This window comes from Nelusetta ayraudi, unplaced genomic scaffold (assembly GCF_046127955.1).
Source record: "Nelusetta ayraudi isolate G7.1 ecotype Tasmania unplaced genomic scaffold, CSIRO-AGI_Nayr_v1 ptg000026l, whole genome shotgun sequence".
NCBI lineage: Eukaryota > Metazoa > Chordata > Actinopteri > Tetraodontiformes > Monacanthidae > Nelusetta > Nelusetta ayraudi.
The window spans coordinates 1,529,733-1,552,633 of record NW_027466076.1 but is presented as its reverse complement, the minus strand read 5'-3'; the positions used below and the strand labels follow the sequence as shown (position 1 = coordinate 1,552,633).

Sequence of the window (22,901 nt, the reverse complement as noted above, 5' to 3'; positions counted from 1 at the left end):
AAACATCCTGCAGACGCTGAGGCACTGAGCACTGAGGCGCTCAGCTCCGAGAGAGCCACGGGGGCAAGCAGTGCACCAGCACAGTGGTTTTCTAACCCCAACCCTAAAGTCAGAAGAGGGGGTTACCTTACCATTTATTTGGTGGGGAGAGGGAGGGAGGGGCAATGGGGAGTCTAATTTTTGTCACATTGTTGGTTTGTGAGAGGGGTCCCCGGCGAGATGCTCACGCTGCTTGGGAAGCCCTGCACTAGCACACTGACGACAACACTGACGACAACACTGACTCTGGTGGTGTCAGAGGTCACGTGCCAGTCCGTAAGGTCACTCCAAATATTTGATTGGTTTATCTACTTTTACCAATTGGGTTTTTGCCCCAACGCCCATGACAGGTGACCAATCACCTGCTTTGTCCTGGTGATGTGTTAGCAGATTTTCATTCAGGTTTGGAGATGGCCAACACAGCAGGGCATCTCTCTCTCTCTCTCTCTCTCCCTCCTTCCCCCCTCACACACACACACACACACACACACACACACACACACACACACACACACTCTCTCTCTCTGTCACACACACACACACACACACACACACACACACACACTCCCTGAAACTGGCAATGGGTCAAAATATTAATAACAAGTAATAACACATGCGCACACACATGAGGAGGTCGAGGTAATTCCAGCAGAATCAGCTGCTCGATCGCTGATCTCTGTGGACTCACAGAGAACGCACCTCTGCCGTCACCAACCTGCCGGAGCTCGTGTTACATTCAGGTACCTGCAGCAGCAGCAGCAGCAGCAGCAGCCCCCAGGTCACCCAGGTGCTTCCCGCCTCCGTCACATCAGCAACATTTCCAGGTGAAACTTCTTCCGGTCCGGATCGATAGATCGACGCCCACCGGGTCCCGCTCCGGGTTACCAGCTCCCCCCCCCCCCGCCCCTGCGCCGGGTCTCCGTGCACCTTCCGCCGCCCGCAACTCCCGTTCACCGCGCGGCGCCAGGTTACGCGTCACACTGGCGAGGGACCGAGGAACCAGCTGTCCCACTCCGCACCCCCACTCCCCTCCCAACCGACCACGATGACACCAACATGCCCCCGAACCTCGTCCGGAGTGGCCCGAAGCGTGTGATGCTGTAGAGGAGGCGCGTGCGAGTGCGCGACTCGTGCGGCAATGCACTAAGTTGAACGAGAGGAGAGGGAGTAAGAGACAGAGGGAGAGCGAGAGCGGGAGAAAGAGAGAGATGCAAGAGATAGAGAGACTGATGGAGGCAGGTCGCCCCCCAGTGACGATGGACTAAAACTACAATTGTACAGGTTTCTTTCTTGTTGCTCCTCCAGCAGCTCCTCCTGGTTCTGGTCCACGAAGGACGTCAGCGTCACTGACACGTGACTAAAATACTTTTTCAAACAAAATCAGAACAACTATTTTTCTGTTTTGGATGTTGATCTTGTTCATGTGTGTATTACGCGCTGTATTACAGGTCACAGTCATCCTGTTAGCTGTTTTAGAGGCGTGTATTTTTGTATTGTGTTCTATTGGTTAAAATGCTTGGGGCCCAATGGGATTTTTATTCTGCAGTACCTCGAGTGGCCACTAGGAAACCATTGACGCTGCCTTGTTGAAAAAAGGGGGCGGAGCCACAGTGAGGCTGAAAAGAATCTGCTTTATTCCACTGGTAAGGAGCCACAGGGTGCCTGAGAGAGCGGCTTGGAACCGCCCACCTGGCAGAGTGGGTGGGGCCTTTGGTACCAACCGAACCGGTCACTGGTGGACGAGTCCGGGTCCCTCCCGGCTGTGCAGGTGCTCCCTCAGGAAGAGCAGCATCTTCTTCCAGGCGTCCTCCTGGGCCCAAGAGTGAGCGGCCGTGTCTCCGCCCCACAGGCCAAGCACTGCACACAGCCGGAAACAGCAGTCAGTTCTCCTGTAAAGCCCTGCCCACTTTAGTCCCGCCCACTTTGAAGTGTCACCGCACCTTTCTCCCGAGAGCCGACAGATCTGAAGCCGCTGCTCCGGGTGTGCGGAGAGTACGGAGGTTCGATTAGGTGACCGGTGTTGGGGTACGACAGGACGGTCAGCAGGTGGGCGTTACCTGCCCGTGACATCATTTCCTGCATCTGGTGGGTGGGGACAAGAGAGCCGTCAGCGTGATGTCAGTGTGATGCCGCACATGCCGCCGGTCCAGACTCACATCTGCTGCAGACTCAGGCGTCGCCCAGTTCTGGTCGTCTTCCCCGACAATCACGAGCAGGGGGCAGCGCATACGTCCCATCTGGTCCAGACAGACAGATGTTAGGTGAGGTGAGCCACTGGACCACGGTGTGTGTGTGTGTGTGTGTGTGTGTGTGTGTGTGTGTGTGTGCGCGAGTTGAGAGAGAGAGAGGCTGTGAACACTCCAATAGAACCAGATCCAGAACCAGAACTAGAACCAGCACCAAAACCACCAACAGGACAAGCTTTAGATCCAGCACCAGAACTAGAACCAGAACCAGCCCCAGATTCAGCACCTGATACAGCATCAGAACCAGCACCAGAACTAGAACCAGAACCAGAAGCTGAACCAGAACCAGAACCAGAACCAGAACCAGCACCAGATCCAGCACCAGATCCAGCAATCGATCCAGCATCAGATACTGCACCAGATCCAGCATTAGAACCAGCACCAGCACCAGAGGCCGGCTTCAGAACTCACATCCACTTTGAACTGGAGGTCGGTGGGGATGGGCAGTAGCAGGTCTCGCCAGATCTTCTCGCCGGCCTCGCTCACTCGGGTCTTCTCCACGTTCCTGGAAGGAAATATAAATGTCATTACACGTCCTCTAGTGGCCTAGTGAGGGAAGTGAGGGCGGAGCCACTGACTTGTGGAAGAACTTGAACATGTCCTCCACTGTTCCATCCACCGGTTGGACGTGACTCCCACTGATGCTCACAACACACCTGGGCTGAGATGGGAACAAGAGGAGGGGGAGGAGGAAGTGGAGGATGAGGGGGAGGAGGAGGAGAGGATGGAATCAGGGTGTGACCTCAGCGGTCCAGCCGTAGAGAAGCTGCTGCTGGCTGTCTCACCTTCACCACTTGGGAGTAGGCGGCCATCTTGAAGGCTACGCAGGTGCCGAAGGACAGGCCCACCATGGCGATGCTGTTGCCCACAATCTGAGGATGTTTCTCCATGACTTTGAAGGCTTTCTGCAACAGGAGGAGGGTCAGAAGAAGAGCACAGGGGAGAAAGTTCACTCCTACAATCCTCTGACACCAGCAAGAACCAACGAGAACCAATGAGAACCAGCGAGGACCGGTGAGAATTCGTGAGAACCAGTGAAGGTCACAGCTGCTACCTTCCTCCACCTGGAGACTTCACCTGGTTCCTCCCAGTAACCACATTCCTGGGAGGAGAGTCCACCCTTTGCTTCTCCTTCCACCCTCTAAACACACAGCTCAGGAAAGGCATGGTCCACCCTCTGGAGCAGGCATGGACAAACTACCGCCCGGGGACCACATGGGGCCTGTTGAGCTTTTTAAGGCCCGCCGAAGTTGAAGAAATTATATTGATAGTCATTAAGTCATAAAATAGCTGTCATTTCATATAAAGAGCAAGAGTCATTTCTAAAGCACATGTTTTCTACATATCATATGATATATTTTTTCCCCCTATGAGGTGGGTCACCTCTGTGGCCCATGAATCAAAACGTTTGCCTATCCCTGCTCTGGACAGTGAAGGTTGAGCAGCGAAGCAGCAGCAGCAGCAGCTGGTTTAACCTCAAAAAACCAGAGGAGGGAAGGCGGCTGGCGTCAGAACCGCGTCAGAACCACCTGAGTGGGCGCGAAGGTCAATGACCGGAGTCTCCACCCACTCCTTGACATCTGAGCACACAAACACACCCTGTGTGTGTCAGGGCGCTTAATCCTCACCTCAAAGTAGTCGTTGCCGACCATCTTCCCCGTCTCCAAGGTGATCTTGGGGGTCAAGTAATCCAGGGCCATGGAGGCGAAGCCGTGAGAGGCCAGCAGTGCTGCGCGCATCTCCACCAGCTTCCCTCCACCGCCCCACAGGTCCAAGATGCCAGGGAAAGGTCCGGGTCCTTCACACGACCAGAACACTTACACCTTATTCACACTCAAAGCGTCTACGGCGCGTTCGCGGCTCAGCAGTAGATCGCGGCCATTAAATTCATCGTGCGTGTCAGACAATAAAGCAGATTTCACTTTCAATCTGAAGCTATAATGAAAAAAAATGCATGTATACTTTTAACCTTTTACCTGTATTTTGTGTAATACCTGTAGTTTGTTTGTTTTTTTTCTTTCTATTTTTACACAGCGATACTTGAGACAAAATTCGAATGAGCAAAAGAGTTTTTCTTGAGAGTTCTTGTTTCACTGTTATTTTGTTTAAGTACACACGAAACTACCTGGGTTTTCGCGCGACCTTGCGATGGTACGACAACCTTCCAAGCGCTGATGCACTGCAGACCTGTTTCTCTGTGTGAATCAGCCTTAACAGTGAAGCTACCCCCCACCCCACAGACTCTGGTCCTACCTGGGGGCAGGAAGAGGGTGGCGCTGAGTCCGTCCTCTGTCACGTTGACTCTGCGGACACCGGGCGCCATGTACCAGCGCTCCACCTCCACGGTAGCCAGAGGAACCAGATCAGCAAAGCCCTCATTCTGGTGACCCTGGTACACTGAGACGGTGAGCCCCAGTGGAGTCTGGACGTTCATCTTCCTTAGTCTGAGGGACGATGGGACTCAGTCAGCTCTGAAGGCTTGCTAGCGAAACATCTCCATCCTCCTGGTCCTACCTGAGTCCAGGTTTGCTGCCTGGAACTGGTCTAAGGCTCCACAGCAGTCCCATCGGTTCCACCCCAGAATAAGTTCCGCCCAGGCTCAGGTCTTGTGAGACTGTCGGTGAGAGAAAAACAAGGTGTCCTGACGTGACTGACTTTCAAACTTTCCAAGAGCTGCTTAGTGACGTACCGTCAACGGTCCCTGTGGAATCGGACACATAGTGGCCAAAAGCCTCCCAGCTGTGTCCGTCCTCACAGGGGTGGAGGCTGCGGACAGTCAGCTGGAGACCAGGTGGGGCCTTCTGGACCACAATGGTTATCTTCTCATCCATCAGCCCTCTGGTGGGATGGGCCGACAGCTGGACAAGGCAACGGCTACCGTCCATCCTGGGGTCAGCTAAAAAAGAAGAGGGAGGAGAAGGAGACGAGTGAGCAGACGTGATGTTGAAGAACCTTGAGTGTGATGCGGGAGGACTCACACCTGCTTCCAGATGCAAGCCTCTGTCAACCGTCCGTTACACTTTTAGAGCATCCACACATTTACCTGCCGTCTCGCGTGGTCGCGCGGAGTCTGACCCTTTGTGACATAACAGAGGGCAGACTTCCAGATGAACAATTAGAGAGAGAGAGAGAGAGAGAGAGAGAGAGAGAGAGAGAGAGAGAGAGAGCGAGGCAGAGAGAGAGAAGCCTTGCGCTTAGCAGGCAGCAGCGTCAACAACAACAACAACAACAACAACACCGAGAGGAAGTTCACACTCCATGCGAAAGGCACCGTAAAAGAACCAGAAAGTGTCCGAACCTTCAGCTCCGGGTCCAGTGCAGAGAAGTCGTCCGAGCGAGCGTCCGCAATGAATCCAGGTCGGCAGCGAACCGGAAGGTAGAGCGACCACACCGCCTTCAGCGGCCAAAGTCCAGCCAGTAAGCCCCGCCCACTGTGGGCTTACTTCTGTCCGCCCGCAAACACATGGCGGTGACGGGAAAACCGAGAGTCGGGTCAAAAACGGCCTTCCAGTCAGCAGGCGAACCGGAAGCGTCGGTCCACTCAACCGAGCCCTGCTTCTTCTAGCGAGGATTCAGTTGCAGTAGTGTGGCTTCGAGTGTGAGAGCGTCGACTTGGAGCAGGAATCATGTGCAACTTGTAGGTGGAGAAGGGGCGGAACCTCGGCGAATCAGTCGCGTCTCCGCTTGTTGTAGTTCTGTCGGCCACAGCTAGATGGAGCTTTTTACTCGCCTTCCGATCCTCTCTCAATACCTCCAGCTGTAGGGAGGAGAAAAGGGAGCAGGAGTCACTACTTACCCCTATTTTACACCAGGAAAAAAAAAATAGGAGTAAAATAGGGGTTACAGTTCGGTCCTTGAATGTATCATCACAGAGACGTTCACATGGAGATGATGGATTCGCTGCTTTGAAGAACCAGACTCTTTGACACACGTTCACTGTGGAACATGTGAACGTCATGTGACCATGAAGTGTTGGACTGATACTGTGGCGTGATGAAGATTAACTGATTCTGAGAGAAGACGCAATTTGGCAGCAGATGTTGGATGAATGAGGACCATCATCTGGTCATCATTCAGCTGTCAGCCGGCTGACCGTCACCATTCTCCTGTCACAGGGTAAATGGGGATACTAGACCTTTGCTGTGTAATTAACTGTGTTTGGTGCTGAAACCATCATTCCTCCCTGTATGGCTCCGTCCAGTTCCTGGAGATCAGTTACTTATCAAAAACAAACGTCTGACTGCAGTTCCTCCCAAAAGCCACCAGAGGGGGGCATCGACTGCTCCAGGTTAATCTCTTCTCGTCCCGAGTCACACATCAAAAGACACATCAGAAAGAATCACAAAAATGTTAAGTAGCATTGAAATAAATCAGAAATGTAGACAACATTTCAATATTGTGGGAGAAGGAGAATCTAAGCATCATGAGTAAGACAGTGCAGTGCATTTCAGCATGTGAAGGACGGGAGGAGGACAAGGTGCAGTATTAATATTAATGATTTGAACTTTAATTCACTGATGAAACTGAGGCCATAAACACACTTTAGACAGTGTGAACTGAAGCCAGAGCTGCACAAAGACAACACTGGCTCGCTAGCGCCACCTTCTTCAGGTGGTCTTTCTAGTTCACATGTTGTGGGAGTTTATTACACTTGTTTGTGGTGAACCTCCTCTATGGCTGCATTGTTGTCTCTGAGACCTTTGACCTGGTCTTCTTCTGGTGCTGGCAGGGTCCCAGCGGAGTGTTTTCAAGAACCAGCTTGTTTGGGTTCGCCTGGGACCTGCTGACAGTCCAAAGCCAAGGAATAAAAGATGCCAAAGCCCCCAGGTTTGTCTGTGGCTCGCCACAACAGAGCGTCCTTTCTCCCAGAGCCCAGAGGACCGCAGTTAGCTTTGCACTGTGTCCTAATGTTGGTGGCGCTGTGGCGCTATGACAGGACTCAGAGTGGGGAGCTGGTGATGGGATGCAGGTGAACTTTTTCCCGCAATGGCACGAGATCAGCAGACGCTACTGACTGGGCGCCCCACAACAAGTCTCTGACCTGCTGAGGAGGTGGCAAACCTCCACCAGGGGGAGCTAGTCTAGGTTATATGACCTCCGTCTAATTGGTCTGTCTCTTTCTCTCCTTTATAACTTGATCAACAAACTCACTCAACTATTCCTCTAAAAGTTGAGTGCGCTCTTCTTCCCTGGCCTGAACTCTCAATTGCTCAACACTGCCAGCCATGGTTGCCCAGGGTACTGCCACATGTGGTAGCTATCCTCGGACTCCCAGGACGAGTCGGTACTTCCACAGAGTCTCAGCTCTTTGACATCAGGGAGAGGAAACTCCCTGATAAAGAGCATCTCCATCTGAGTGTGTGTTTGCCCTGGAGACGTCAAAGAACCTCGGCTCAGCCGTGACAACATGACATGTTCAGAGTTGTCAGGCAGGTCAGGAATCTCGTCTTCCTAAAGCTCTGGTTCTTCTGTCAGGGACAACAAACACTTGTGGGTGGACAAAAGTGCCACGTGGAGCTCCTCACGGCTGCCTCCTGGGCCCCTTTTGTTGGACACCTGCTTGCAGCCCGTCGACAGAGAAAAGACTGAGGGCCCATCCACCAAAGCACTGAGAGGCCTTCACACGGCATCGGACCAGGAGTGAATGGAGCCGGATGCCACACGACAGCCACATCTTGAATCAATGGAAAAACTGCTCACTGAAGTGAGCAATCAGTTTATACGGTCAATGTCGGTTCGGCACGCGTGTAAACTGGACCATCCTGGTCACTCTTGGTAGCGGCGGGGAAAAAAAAGATTTGACTGGAACGACTCAGAATAAATTATGAACAGAAGCATCTTCAGCGACACTATTTAATTAATGATTCAACATAGCTCAATGGTTATAATGGTGCTTATACAAGTTTACGGTCCAGTGTGTAAAATTTGGCCTCATTTATGATTGGTTTTCCTACCTTAGAATGGTTCTCACATAAGAGTATACATAGGGCAAGGGTCTTGCTCCTACTGAGCCGCCATTTTGCTCAGACATTTTTCCAGGAAGAATGCCTGACAGTGGCCTTCAACACTGAAGACTGCCTAAATTTTTGTCTTTATCTTTTTCCGCTGGTTCAAATGTCAAGCTACCTGAGCAGAGCTCTCTCCCCTGAGCTGACTTTCTCTCTGGCCTCGCTAACGCGGTGGATCACCTCCGTCCTCGGCCACCGGCACGGACACTGTGACATTTTGAAGGCGTGGCGGAGAAACACCGCCCTCCACCTGATTCCTCTCCTCTCTTTTTTTCCATCTTCCTTTTGTCTTAGCGTTTCCCCCCTGTGCGAAGGCATCACTTCCTGGCGGTGACACACACACAGCCGGGGCTGAGGGTGCAGCGACGGGACGGCCCGCTTCTCCGAGCGCATTGTGGAGAGGAATGCCATTCAATTGAGCTGCTTTTTTTTCTTCCCCCCCTCCTTCCCCTTTTCTTTTTCACGCGGCAGCTTCTTTTGTGCGCAGGCTGAGGAAGTCCATTGTGTGGGCAGACACCCTGAGAAAAGGGGCGAGCTGGGAGCCGCTGTCTGCCCGGCGCTGCAGCCCTTAAAGGCCCTGAATGAGGCTTCGCCATCGGAAGCGGGCAGCCCCGCCGAGAGACAATGTTGCTGCGCCACTTTGAAGAGCTGCAGCCATTAAAAACGCTGCGTCCCGACACTTATTATGCGCTCGCTTTCTTTTGTCTTTGGTCCGATGGGAGGGGTGAGAGTTGTGCGTTTTGCGGATCCAAAGGGTCGAAGGCGGACGATGGGACGTTGTCGCGTAGCTACTGAAGTTTCCTCCGCAAATGACAAAAAATATCCTGCTGTTTTCCCCAGCGAAAGCAAATTCTCCCTCAGAAAAACAGTGTTCTTCACCGAGTGTGTTGCCAGGGAACTCGGAGTTACAGCTCGCCGTCTTTCCCCTCCCTCCATCCCTCCCCTCCTTGGCTGCCGCTGGGACATAAAGCAGCTTTCTGAAGGCATTGAGGTGAATTTCTGCTGGCCGCTGCCTCGGTCAGGTGGCTCTGTTGTGCTCCCAGTCGCCAGCAAACGGCTGCTTTTGAACCAGTGAGGAGCTTTATTCAGCAAAAGCCAACACCGCTGTAAAGAATTACTCGCCTGCAACCCATTCTGCCACATAGAGGGGCAGGGGAACATCACCCCCTCCTGGCCAGGAGAGGAACTGCAGCCGAGTGTGGTTCAGGGTGATGTCGCTCAGGTCCGTAACCAATTTTCAACGGATTTTCCACCAAAACCAAGAGGCTCCCTGCAGGTCCTCAGCAGTCGGATTGACTCAATTTGAAATCATATGGGGGAAAATAATACAATTATTGTGCTCAATAATACAATTATTATACTCTGTTTTTGTTTCCTTTATTCATTTATCCATTTTATTACTTTTTGTTATGATACAGGCATACATGTATTTAAAATGATTGTTTTTTTACAGGAAACAACCAAATTTGTCTTTTGTCTCGTGTGTTTTTGGGTTTTGTTTTGTTGTTTCTCATAAGTATTGTGGGTCTTTGATCGATTCTAGTCTATTGTTGTACTATTTTGGCCGAGAAAATGAATGTTGTAAATAATTAAAAAATGAAAAGAAATCTTTAAAAAAATAAAATAGCAGTAAGAGGGTGGCGGTCTGGTGATCCCTTTCGATTACAGTCAAGGATGCCTTGTTGTAGCGCAGGCATGGGCAAACTACAACTACGGCCCGTAATGTTTTTTAATCTGGCCTGCCTAAAATTATATTAACTGTGAGTAAGTCATGAAACAGATGTATTTCATCTTTTTTTCCAGTGTTTTAAGAGTCATTTCAATTAAGAGCTAAATACCGCCTGGCTTCAAAGACAGATATTATGTTGTAACTTTATTTTAACTTTGATAACTGCTTTTTTTGCATTTTCAAATTACATTAAAGCACGTTTTCTACATATCCCATGATATGTTTTTTTTCTCCTATGACGTGGGTCACCAAAGCACTTCATCCATCTGCGCCTGCTCCAACAGATGCATCCTGCAGCCGTGCCTTTGTGAGGTGGCTGATTTACAGAATTCCAGCTGTTGGGGTGCTTCCACTGCTCCTGATGGCGTCTCCAGAGTCAGGCAGGTGGCGTGCGACGGCGGCGGCAGCGGCGTGGTGTGACCTGGCGGCCCGAGGCTGAGAGAGAAACTCATTAGCGGAGGACTGAGGGGGACGGCGTGAGCGTGGAGGGGTCTCCACAGCATTCCTGCCTCTCTTGCGAGACGATCCATGACCCGGCCATCCCAGAATAGAACCTTTTTTTATCCTCCCCGCTGAGGGTGCACGGAGGGGTAAACTACAGTGAGCTCCTCTCTGCCTTAACAGGCGCTCATCATGGGCTGAAAGACCACTCAGAGTTCTGGTGCTCTCAGATATAAAAAAGCTGCTGTTTCCTGAAGCCTCCTCCACTGGAGAGGAGCCGCCTTTTGTCGGGCCGCTGGTATGCCGAGAGCGGCCCGGACGCACAAAGACGCTGCTCACAACAGTTCACCTCTGCAGAGGTTCAGTGGCCAACGAGCCGCCAAGCGACCGGCTCCTCGCAACGGTAGGTGGCGTCAGCCCCGTGTCCACGCCAGGTGTGTGGACCGGCCCGGTCGGCCGGTGGTCGGCCTCGCTGCCAGAACCACCTCCCTGTGTGGGTTGGAGAGCAGAGCCAGCGCCGGAGGGCTGCGGACCTGCTGGCTGTGGATTAATGACACCGTCTGGTCTGTGCGAGGTGACCTCGTTACCCCAATCCATGTATTGATGGTGGGGGCGGGGCTTATTCCTGGCTTCAGATCAGTTTTACTCCATTATGGAGATAAATCTTGTGTATTTATGTGTTTTTGTTTCTTTATTTAATGGAAGAACAACTTTGCTTTTTATTATCTTTGTTTTGTTTTTAGATAATTTTGTTTTAATATTAGACTAAAAAAAATATATAATAAAAATAATAATAATAATAATAATAATAATAATAATAATAATAATAATAATAATAATAATAATTATTATTATTATTATTATTATTATTATTATAACTCACATGGTAAATTACCAGTATCTAAAAATCTTGAACTATTTCACAAATTTCAAGCTATTCAAATGTATAAACAAAATAAAGTTCCAAAAACAAATTAAAATAAATGAATAAATTTGAACCTTGTGTCTTGTGTTTTTCTGTGTTTTATTTAAATGACTGAGTATGATGTGTGTGACTGTGTGTGTGTGAGAGAGAGACACAGAATCTGTTGACCTGCTTTGAAAAGAGGGCGGTGCTCCGGTCAGGTGCGTGTTTTCACAAAGGTGTAAAAAAAACACGTTGACAATAAGCAGTGGTCACCTGACGCCCGGGGACACCCCACTGGGGACTGACTGGGCGTCGTCCTGTCCTGCTGTTTCCCACAGAACATCACCCTGACCGGCCAGGAGGCGGTCGGTTGCTGCAGCGTCCTGGGGGACTTGCAGCCAGAGGGATGGGGGTTCACTTCTTCCCACACAGCTTTACTGCAGAGTCAGTGTGATGCCACTGACAGCCACAAGCCTCCAGTTTGGATGGAAACACTGCCGCTCTTTGAAGTTAAAACCTGCACAGGTGTTTTTGCCATCTTGATTGCGGTGGATGTGTAACCCGTCAGTCAAATTGTAGTCAGGAACTCAGACTTTATGGACTCCAAAGTGGACAAAAGCAAGGACATTTACCAACATTTACAAAATGATAAAGTCTAAGGCAGCGGTGCAGTCTACACGATACGCAGGTAGACGCTGTGTAACCACTAGAAAAGGTTCCAAATTACCGTAAAACCACTAGAGTATGTTTTTTTTCACACAACTTTCACTTTCCTCAATTAAAAAAGTGATTACAATGATGTTTTATGTTCTGATCTGTTTGAGAGTCAACAATTGCTTTAGTGCCGCTTTAGAAAATGCGCTTGCACCACTTTTTGCACTTGATTGCTGAAACCTTATTTGTTGTTGTTGTTGTTGTTGTTGTTTTGAAGTAGCTGTGGCCTGACAGATGTGTACGACAGGTGAGTACAGCTTAAGACTTTTTATACATTGCCAGCTATTCATCCTGAAGCCAAAGTTGTTGATCCCTCCTGGCCAAACGATAGAATGCAATTGTTTTTTGTTATTATACTCACACCTACTGCGAAAGTCATTCCTGCAGCACCTGAAAATTGTCTTCATCGCAGCTGGATGCTTTCAGGTCAGCTTATCAACAACACCAAGTCACCGGATGACCTCTGAGTTCAAGCACAGAGCTCTCACGCCTCGGTTTGCAAGTTCACGAGCTGCTCAGCCTCATTGAAAAACTAGCATCAAAGCTCATGAGTTCCAGATGTGTCCCAGCGTCCTCAGAAACGCGCCCTCTGGTGGCGTCCACCAGCAGCAAACCGAGCAGCGAGTCAGTTTTCACGGCCGCCGATTGACAAGTACAACAAGAGGCTGAGTTGATTGTCCCGTGCTGGGTCACAGACTGGTGTTGGAGGGAAAGATCACTCCCATCTGAGCACCAAAGTCATGGAGAAGCATGTGAAGGCGGCATGAATGGTTCCGCTCTGGGGTAAAGCTAATTTTATTAGCCCCCCCAGTTGGAGCCTAACAAGTGGAAAGCAGTTTCTGCATAAATTAGAGATAATCCAGAGTAAATTATGCAAATATATTCACCCAGATAAAGGAGGGGTGGCGCATTCACTTATTGTAAGCTTAAAAAATGTGAGTGGAGCCTTTCTGAAAAATCTGAGCGATGTCTTGGCCTTATGGTGGGAGGGTGTGTGTGTGTGTGTGTGTGTGTGTGTGTGTGTGTGTGTGTTTGGGGAGGGGCGGCAATATTTTGAATTTTGAACTGTCACAGCGTGAAGCTGAGAATGAAACCAACCAGTGTTGCAACTGAAACCTTGGGAAAATTTCTGTCATACTGAGTTTTTTACCATCAGATCTCACACGAACGTGCCGACAATTAAACACCAGGTGAGGTGGGAGGGGCCACGCCTGACGTGGTGCGCGGCAATAGTGCGCAGAGTTCATCTGCAGCGTGTTGAGTCAGCGGCAGAGTAAAGACTTCACTTCTCTGCTCCTCTGAGGAGGAAACGCAGGCCAAACTCGCCACCGCAGCATCCACGCTGACACGGACGCGGTCTGCGAGCAAGCAGCAGCTTCCCGTTTCTGACCGCAGCTCCGCCTCCTTCCTCGCAGAGGATGCTGATTGGTCGCAGCTGAGAACGATTCAGACCGAAGCTTTTTTCAGACGGATTAAGCGAACCTCGTTTGTCTCCTGTCGCAACATTGTGAATTACCAGAGCAGAAGAAAACACTTCTTTGCATACAAAAATGAGCTTCTTACAGTGCAGCTCAGTGTCTGCGGTGCCTGGGACCGAGGGTTTCTGGGTTTCATCCCTGACCAAGTCAAACTAAATACTACACATTGAATAAGGAGAGATTTCGCACATGTGAGGATCAATGGACCTTCAGCAGATGTCAGGAATGGTTAGTGTGTGCTTCCCTTAAAAACACCAATCATTTATAAAGGTTCCATTAAAAAGCGTAGGCAACGTACCTACATACTTACTCCAGTACACATGCAGGGGACTAAAGAGCTTCAACCACCGGCCTCGATCTGGATGATCAGATCCACTCACTCCAGTTAAGTATCACTATGTGGCAGACGGGCGAGATCCCCGCCCTTTCCACCACCACCACCACACACACACACACACACACACACACACAGTGTTCTTGGAGTGAATTGTGATTTCTGGGTCACTGCTGATGTCTTGGAAGAATCTCGGTGGGGGGGGGGGGGGGGCGGAGGTGTCGGTGGCCCCTGAACTCCACCCCCCACTCAGTTAGATCCTTTTTTTTTTTGTGAAGTAGTAACAAAACAAAAGTTATTTTTTTGTTTTTACTGTTAAAAGTGGGATCAAAGCAGGACCTAAAAAAGTTCCAGTTACAAACGTTGTGTGCAGCCTCTATGTCGAGGAAGGGAATGTGCAAGTCTCGTCAGGAGCAAGTACAATAACCTCCTTGGTGTCAGATGTTATAATTATCACAACTTGTTGTTGGTGTGCCAAAAATCAAAATAAACCCAAAACACAATGCTGTGGAAAGTAACTCATTGAACTCTTTATTTAAAAAAGAAAAGGAAAACGTCTCCATGTTGGTTTTTCCACTTTTGAATCACTACAGAGGTATTGTCTGCTCAAAGTCAATTCAGATCAGTGCCAATGCAGACGAGCGGCACGACCAATGAACGCAACGTTGACAGTTCATCCAACCATGTCAGCGGAAATGTAGACCTGGGATCAAGCCGGGCGGCTCGACTTCTCCTGGAAGGTAGCTTTCTGGTATCTCCTTCTCATGGACCTTCCACATCAGCATCTGACCACCCGACCTGCATTTGAAACGGAGGCTTAGAGTTTGCTCTGATTGGCTCCAAAAAATTCTTCTTCTTTTGCGATTGTGGTCCGTTGAACAGCAATGTCAAGTTACGTAAATTTAAGTGCTGCTCAATGTCGTTCACTAATATGGAAATTACTTTCCAGTTGGTTCAATTTCAACACTCGTAAATGAAAAAAAATATCGCAATGAAATATTTTTTCCCCCCGACTAAATGGATGTCGGTCACATTTTGACAAAGTGCAAATACACACGTGGATGAAACTATTTCATCTCGACAATGAATGACTAGCGTCTCCAAATATGACACCAACAAATTTTCAGCCCTTTTTAATGAAAACGGGTGTTTCGACAGTCAACAATAAACATTTCACACATCAGTACAAAATGTGCCGCTGCTGCAACATTAGCAATATTCATTATTCTACGCACTGCTTCTTCCTGTCTTGCCGTTTCGGTCCAACTTACAGTATGTGACACACAGTGCACGTCTATTTGAGGTTTCTGTCTCTCACTCTCTCTCTCTCTCTCACTCTGGAGACTGTTGCGTCTGTACAAAATGTACAGCCCTTCGGTAAAAAATTGCATCTGTGATCGCGGCGTACAAATATAAAAATCTGACGGCTTTCTCGAAAATAGTTGCGTGTCTAAGAAGAAAAAACTGTGGATTACAGATTGAAATGGGAAAAAAACAACAATGTGCTTTTTTGACTCAATAAACCGACAAAAACATTAATCAAGAAATTGGGGTTCATTAATAATTAAATATATATAATATTTATATATTATATCTATATAGACTCATAAAATTTCTCCAGTACTCGCGCAGCTGAAGTCCAGCACTATATTTTAACAGGAGTTGTCTTTTGTTTAGATGTATCTCTGGTTTTTGTCTTTTGTTGTTTTCTGTTTTGTTGTTTTCTGTTATCTAATGGTATATACTTAATTTAGTTCATAAGCTTGTATATTTATTTAAGTTGGGGGTAGGTAAAAATAAGTTTTTACTTCTTCCTACCCCTTTTCGAGCGTGACTTATTATTATTTTGATGTATATTCCACTGTTGTTTGATTGATTACTCATCCTATATAAGTTTTCTTTCGTATGTTTTGGGTTTTGTATCCCTTTTATTTTTTACTTACAAATCAAATCAAATATAGTATTTTTCCCTACAGCATTCATGAGCAGCAGAATTTGTGAACTTGTTGACAGCTGGATAATATCACTACCAGTTCTAACACTGTCAAACACAGCCGAGTGAAACTGACGCTCTCTATATGATACGACAGCAGAGTGGCGAAAAGCGTTAGCCGTCATTAGCCGCCGCCTGCCACACGTAGCAAAGAGCTAGCAGCGAATGGCATGGCGGTCTTTAGCCTTCCGGTGCCAATTAGCGTCCATCCAAAGTCAAGGCTCGCTGCCTTCAAGTGCTCCTCAGATTTTACAGCCACCATGCGGATCCGCAAAGCTGCCTTCACACCACCGTAATCTCCGTCTACGTGTCACTTTGTTAACTTCTTTAACATAGGTCAAAAACACCAGCAACCTCAGACAGCCAGGTTTTTTTTTTTTTGCTAAACAAGTAATGGCGTGTACTACCCTGAAGGTGTTTAGCATGTTGCCAGGCCACAGAAGCAGAGTTGGCCTCGTTCACACGAAGATGGTACTTTTAATTTGTATCGTTTGAAGACTTTTAAACACAAACATAACCTACATGTTACTCCAATGCAAGGAGTAGAAAGTACAGATATGTGTGTGCAAATGCAAGGAGCCAAAGTTAAAAAAAAAAAAAAGAAAGAAAGAAAGAAAGAAAGAAGGAAAAGGAAAGAAAGAAAGAAAAAGTCGTCAGGAAAATAAATACTCAGGTAAAGTACAGATACTTGAACAATCTTATGCACTTCGGCATACAGTAATGAAGTATTTGCACTTCCGTTTCTTCCCACCTGTGCAAAGACAGCCGGTGAAAAGGCAGTCAGGACGGGCAACAAAGTGTAAGTTCTGCTGCGAGTCTCTTCAGAACACAAAGCCTCTCAACGCTCGTGTCAGTCAGAGTTTGCTGACATTTTTGGTCATTCAGGTTTCCTGGCTCAATGTCCCAGTCAGCCTCCCCTGAAGGGAAGAATAAAAGGAATACAAGAGATTTGCAAATCACTTTTGGCGTGTTTTATTTTTCACTTGACATAAAGTCTGACGTTCACATGTAAAACACACACACACACACACACACACACACACACACACAATTTTCCTGCTGTGATTTCCCTTATACCGGTTACTGACTATAATTCGCATCTTTCCGTCGTGTTCTGTGACTGGCGCTGGTGCGGCTGCTGTAGGGAGGAAGTGGATCCGCCGTGCGTGCGCTCGCTCGCTCGCGCGGTGGGCGGCGCACAGCCTCCAGTCCGCCGGCTCGCCGTCACTCCCCCCAGTCAGTCGGCGCGGAGCAGAGCGGACGAGGCGCAGCTCAGCGGCGCGCCGGGACCCGAACCAGCAGCGAGTCCACGGCGCAGCGGCGCCAGGCAGGCAGGCAGGCAGGCCGGCAGGAGGCGGGCGGGCCGGCCGGGATCTGCTCCCCGAAGCAGCTACAGCGTTTCCTCCACACACGCCACTCACTTCTTCCACGACGGAACATGGAGCCCGCGGGCTGCTGGCTGCTTCTGGCCGCTGCGCACCTCATCCTCATCGGCCACCAAGGTAAGAGCCGCTGGGGGCGCCAGGCTGAGGGGTCGGGTGGGGTGAGCGGGTACCTGCTCCAGGTGAGCTGTGTGTGTGTGTGTGTGTGTGTGTGTGTGTGTGTGTGTGTGTGTGTGTGTGTGTGTTGGTGGCAAGTTGCTATTTTTTGTTTGTTTGTTTGTTTGTTTTGTCTATTTTCGCTCATTAGGTGCGTCTCGTTTTCTTGATATGGGGAAGATTTGGGTGACGATTCACTGAAGTACGTATGTGTTTGTGTGTCTGTCTGTGTGTGTGTGTGTGTGTGGCGCGCGCGCGGGGCGGCAGATGAGATTGCGCGTGCGTGCGGTGCGCGGCACAGGGCGTCAGTGCAGTGTGCGTCAAAGCGGAGCTGTCAAGCATGACAGCAGAAGTTTGGACACGGTGCTGTGACCGTCTTATTTAGGGTGTCACAGGCTCCATGTCTGGCAACAACAACAGCACTAATCCCATAATGCTCACCCCCACCCCACCCCACCCCAACTCCCGCCCCTCTCTCTCTCTTTCTCTCTCTCTCATTCACGCACGCACGCACGCGCGCGCGCGCACACACACACACACACACACACACACACACACACCGTCGAAATCATGTGAAATAATCATTCGTGTAATTCTTTTTATCTTGTGGCACGGTGAGAAATGGATGGTCCTTTTAAATCTGCTCGACTGGAGGAGAACTTTTTCAGTTTTTTTCTTTCTTTTAAAAAAACAGCTTATGTTTTGGGTTTTTTTTTTTCAAAAATTTCCAATACTTTTTAGTGTATTTATCTGCCCAATGCTGTTGGATGATGGTGGTGTACGAAAAATGGCAACAGGCAACTCAGTGGACCGGCTCTTCATCCAGGGGTCAGGGTTGGACTATTATTCCATTAGGTTTTAAATTAAAATAAATTCCCCTGTTCATCCCTTTTCGAAGACGAATTGTTTGAATAATTATTGGATTGGATTGGATTCACTCCTTTAGTCTGACTTCCCAACGTCACGTATTTGGAGCCATGATGCTGGTGGCTTGGCTAGCTTGCTCTCTCTGCTGGTTAGCCGTGATGCTGCTGGCTAGCTGTGGTAGCCTCGTGCTGCAGGTGTTGCGGTGAAGGTGGCTCCGGCCGGTCCGGGGGGAGCCAGGGCGGGGGGGGGAACAAAGACCAGGAGGAAGGGAGAGCTTTTATGCTGCGGCCAGTGAAGCACTGGATCCAGTGTGTGCTGCTCCCGGTTCTCGGGATGGTTCTCCGCCCGCCCATCTGGACCTGAAGAAAGAGGTCTGTGCAGACGTCGGTCGCTGGGCCTCTCGTGCCGCCTTCAGACAGATGGCGGTCACAGTCAGACAGTCTGCCAGGGGGCAGCAGCGCGCAGCACGGCCCTCTCGCTGCACATCATGTGACTCTGTCTGTCTGCGCTGCTCCCGCCGGTGTTTGTCTCATCCTGCACCATGGAGGCAGGTGGGAAGCGCACGAGTGGCTGAGTCACACCTGGCTGATGTCAGCTGACCGCAGGGACTACTTCCTGTCCAGGGAAGGGATCCTCCCTGTTGCCCTCTGCTGGCTGCAGATGGTACACGTTGGCGACGTTAGCATTTAGTTTTCTATTGAACTCGTCTTACGAAGAAGCTTGCGCCTGCTCAGTGGGACTGTCCTTCAATGCTCTATAGCGTGGTTAGCATCCGACGCTAGCTGACACGAGCTCTGTCAAATTGCAGCAAAGTGTATTTATCCTCCGCAAAGTTTCACAGGTTCACCTCGGATGACCTTCTCGCCGTTACGTCCGTAACCGCGCGTGAGCTAGCGAAACCTTTGGCCGGCCAATGAGACGATGAAGGAAAGGTCAGGTGAGGAGGCGGGGCTCTCCCTGGTGGCTGCCGCCGCGTTTGATGAGCAGATCAGTGGGAAAGGGGTGGTGGTGGGGTCAGTTGTCACAGTAGTGGGAGGGGTGGTGGTGGTGGTGGTGGTGGAGGGGGTCAGGAAAGGTCAGCAGAGGAGGCATCCACCACTGCTGCCCCCTACTGGCCCAGTGTGCCGCCATCTGACTGCTGAATTGATGCTTCTACAGAGGAGGAGCTGCAGTGGGAATGTGGGAGAGCGCGGACACACACACACCCACACACACACACACATACAAAGTCTTCATTGGCAGATGGGAACAAACAGAATCAAGCATTTAAACTGAGTTTTGACAGAAGATCTTTGTTTTTTTCTCTCCTGCCTCTTAATCCCCCCCCCCTTCCTCACTGGGCGAGGGGGGAGCGGCGGGGGTTGGTGGGCGTGTCTTTATTTTTATTTATTTATTTTAGTTGCTCAGCCAACCATCTTGTCTCTGCTGGTCCTCCTGCTGCTGCTGCTCAGACCCTGTAATGGATGTTTGGGGCAGACCTCCCTACCCCCCCCCACCTCCTGCTGAATGGTCGGCTGGGAGAGTGTGTGTGTGTGTGTGTGTGTGTTGGGGGCATCGTGGAAGGGCCTGGGTGTGTGGTCCCCCCTCTGCTCCCCCCACCTGCTCTGGTGCCAGTGAATGAAGCAAGCGCTGTTGAAGGCGCCTCAGAAAAGATCCAGCGAGGAGGCTGCTGTGGTTCCTGGGGGTGGGAGGGATGGCGGGGGTGGGTGTGGCCCCAGCAGATGTTGGTGTGGCCAGGCGTCCGCTGTATTTACTGGACATTTACATTTCAGACACGGGGTTGATCCTCTTAGGGCAGCTTAAGTTCCTGGATCGGCCACATTACAAGCTAACGGCGGCGGCGGAGGTGGGGGGTCAGTGTGGGGGGAGTGGCAGAGGGGGCGGGGCAGTGTGGGAGAGCGGCGGCGGCAGGCGGGGGACGCCCATGCTGGCCTAGTCGGCCTCTGGAGGGCGCTGGACCTGCTGACGGCGGAACGTCGATGCGATGGTTCTTCCCTCAACTTCCTGTTTGGAGGCGACACACGGAGCTGACGGAGGCGTCGCTGCTGCCCTGATGGAAGTGTGTCAAGGTTAAAGAGGGGCGGAGCCACACTGGGATCCCCCCCCCCCCTCCCCCTGCTAATTTCAATTAGGTCAGTCCTCAAAATAACCACAGAGGGTCCCAGCGGCAGCGGCAACGTCCCCTAGCCTCACCCACCCTCCACCCCCCCACCCCCCCACTCTCATCTACCCTCACCCAAGCCTCACCCAAGCCTCACCCAGAGTCACCCAGAGTCACCCAACGTAAACCCTCACTCATCCAGCCTCACCCACTCTCCACCTCCCTCCCTCACTTTGCCCCTCCCTCACTCACCCTCTCTCACCCTCTTTCACCCAGTGTCACCCAAACTCGTCCATCCTCATGCAGAGTCAGCCTTTTTGCTTGAAACAGGTGGAGATGAAGCAGTGAGCTGCTGCGTGATAATAATAATAATAATAATAATAATAATAATAATAATAATGCCCTGCGATGAACTGGCGACTTGTCCAGGGTGCCACCCTGCCTTCGCCCTAAGACAGCTGGGGTAGGCTCCAGCAGACCCCCGTGACCCTGAATAGGAGTAAGCGGGTTTAGAAGATGAATGAATGAATTAATAATAATAATAATAAATCCAACAACAACCAAAAGGAAACTAATTCAAGTTCATTAAAGTTTCCAGGGACGTTTAACACCCAGAAAAACCAACTCGGATTTGGAACCAAGACCAACCTGGATTAAAACACTTTCAGTGGGCTGAGGCTCCTCCCCCTCGCTAACCGCCGGCCTCTCACTGAGAGCTCTTGTCCCCACTTGGCAGCTCGGAGGTCCCACATGACTTGAATGCAGCATCGGAGCTCATTAATCCCTGAACGGGTCGCGGACGAGAACATCAGCGTCGTCTTCAGGGTTGAGCCCGGGACTGGAGCAGGCACACACACACACACACACACACACACACACACGCACGCACACACACACACACACACACACACGGCTGGCACTCCTCTCGGCTGTTTAATGAAGTCGTTCTTCTGCTCCAGGAGCTTCTTCCTTTTTGTTTCCTGCCGGGCTTCCTGACAAACACTTTGGTCACCGTCAGTTCAAGCGTTTTCTCAGGGAGCGAGGAGGCGGGACCACACAGCTGAGGATGAGGAGGGGAAGGGGAAAGGGGGGGGGGCGGCGAGTGGGAGAAGGGAGACGAACCAGGACGAGGTGGAGAAAGAGGTAGAGTAGTAGAAGGAAATGGAGAAGGAGGAGGAAGAAAGGAGAGGAACGGGAGAAGGAGAAGACAAGGAAAAGGAGAAGGAGGAGAAAGAGACGTTGGGAGACGAGGAGGAGAAAATCTGGTCGACGGGTGGGTCAACCTGTGGCCGCGGTCTCTGAGGAGGACGTCCTGGAGAACCGCTGGAGCTCCAGATTCCAGACACCCACACCGGGGGTCACACGTCTTGACCTTTGGCCTCGTGCTCAAAGATGAAGTCGAGACGACCGGGCTGCTTTCTGTTGACCTCTGACCTCAGGAAGAAGCAGGCTGAGCGTGTGAGGCTCCTCTCGTACGACCTTGTCAGTGCTGGAGGTCACGGCCAACCTCTTCACACCCTGGAGACGCGGCGCTCCGGCGGGGTCGCTGTCCTCGGAGTTCTCTCTGCTCTCTCTGGTTTCCTCCCACACGGATACACACACACACACACACACACACACACACACACACACACACACACACACACACACACACACACACACACCCTTATAAGGCCAGAGGAGCTCGTCTGTGCCACCGTTTTTCTTCTCCATTTATAGAGGCGGGCAATTTGAGGTCAGCCCGACTTTGACGTCTCACTTCCTGCTGGACATCCAATTCCTGAAGCGATGTGACCTCAGGTATCTCCTGGAGGAGGAGGAGGAAGAGGATGAGGAGAAGGAGGAGAAGGAGGAGGAGGTGTCATCCAATGTTTGGTCTTTCACCCTCCTGGGAGATGAAGCCACTCTGGATGAATGTTTTTTCGCTTGGATTTGAGATTTCAGATCTCACTCTTTTTTTTTTTTCAAAATAAATGATTTTCTTTTTCATCCCATACAATAAGAAATTAAGTAAATAATGATGTCATGGTGCTTGGTAGGAGACTGAGACTGGGACATCAATTTCTGCTGCTGCTGCTGCGTAAAAATACAATGTTTGCACGTTATGTTTTTTTTTGATTGAATTGATCATCATCCTTGAGTCACCATTGGTCGAGGGCGGGGGGGTGTGGGGGTGTCTAGATTCTGAGCCCTGCAGAGGCCTAGAAGCTGATTGGTCGAACCTTCAGTCTGTCACATTCAGCCACCGGCCAGTCAAAGTCACTCTCTATCTGCGAAGCCACTTGGAAACAACCGTCCATCATCCATCCAACCATCATCACTGTCCATTCATCCAACATCCATCCCCCATTCATTCTTCATCAATCCATCATCCATCCATCCGTCCATCATCCAACCATCCATCCATCCATCATCCAACCATCCATCCATCCATCATTCAACCATCCAATCATCCATCCATCCATCCATCCATCATCCAACCATCCATCCAATCATCCAACCATCC

The 22,901-nt window shown here is 50.3% G+C and overlaps 2 protein-coding genes across 6 annotated transcripts in view; one reads left to right on the top strand and one right to left on the bottom strand.

Moving 5' to 3' along the window:
* Positions 1-1,650: 1,650 nt before the first annotated feature.
* LOC142890054 (peroxisomal succinyl-coenzyme A thioesterase-like) lies at positions 1,651-5,865 on the bottom strand. 2 transcript variants are annotated; one of them, XM_076028812.1, is made up of 11 exons: positions 5,539-5,865; positions 4,975-5,181; positions 4,800-4,899; positions 4,539-4,729; positions 3,914-4,083; positions 3,071-3,190; positions 2,864-2,946; positions 2,697-2,790; positions 2,196-2,276; positions 1,980-2,121; positions 1,651-1,896 (listed from the first exon to the last, which is right to left on the bottom strand). In XM_076028812.1, exons 1-11 carry the CDS (start codon positions 5,543-5,545, stop codon positions 1,769-1,771), a joined length of 1,323 nt encoding a protein of 440 aa, XP_075884927.1. In that variant the 5' UTR covers positions 5,546-5,865; the 3' UTR covers positions 1,651-1,768. The 2 variants fall into 2 exon arrangements, with proteins under 2 accessions (XP_075884927.1, XP_075884928.1); XM_076028813.1 differs by having other exon boundaries at positions 5,584-5,864.
* Positions 5,866-17,052: 11,187 nt separating this feature from the next.
* The window catches only part of ptprz1a (protein tyrosine phosphatase receptor type Z1a), a 34,516-nt gene continuing 28,667 nt past the window's right edge, over positions 17,053-22,901 (top strand). For 2 of the 4 annotated variants that reach the window (XM_076028808.1, XM_076028807.1), the window contains exon 1: positions 17,053-17,391. In XM_076028808.1, the coding sequence (XP_075884923.1) occupies positions 17,328-17,391 (64 nt within the window). In that variant the 5' untranslated portion in view covers positions 17,053-17,327. The remainder of the gene's footprint in view (positions 17,392-22,901) is intronic. The other 2 variants (XM_076028810.1, XM_076028811.1) reach the window with 2 other exon arrangements.

Coding starts and splice junctions, on each gene's coding strand:
- LOC142890054 (XM_076028812.1), bottom strand. Junction 4,900..4,974: donor TTCCACAGGGACCGTTGACG/GTACGTCACTAA, acceptor TCTCACCGACAG/TCTCACAAGACCTGAGCCTG. Junction 4,084..4,538: donor CACCCTCTTCCTGCCCCCAG/GTAGGACCAGAG, acceptor GGTCGTGTGAAG/GACCCGGACCTTTCCCTGGC.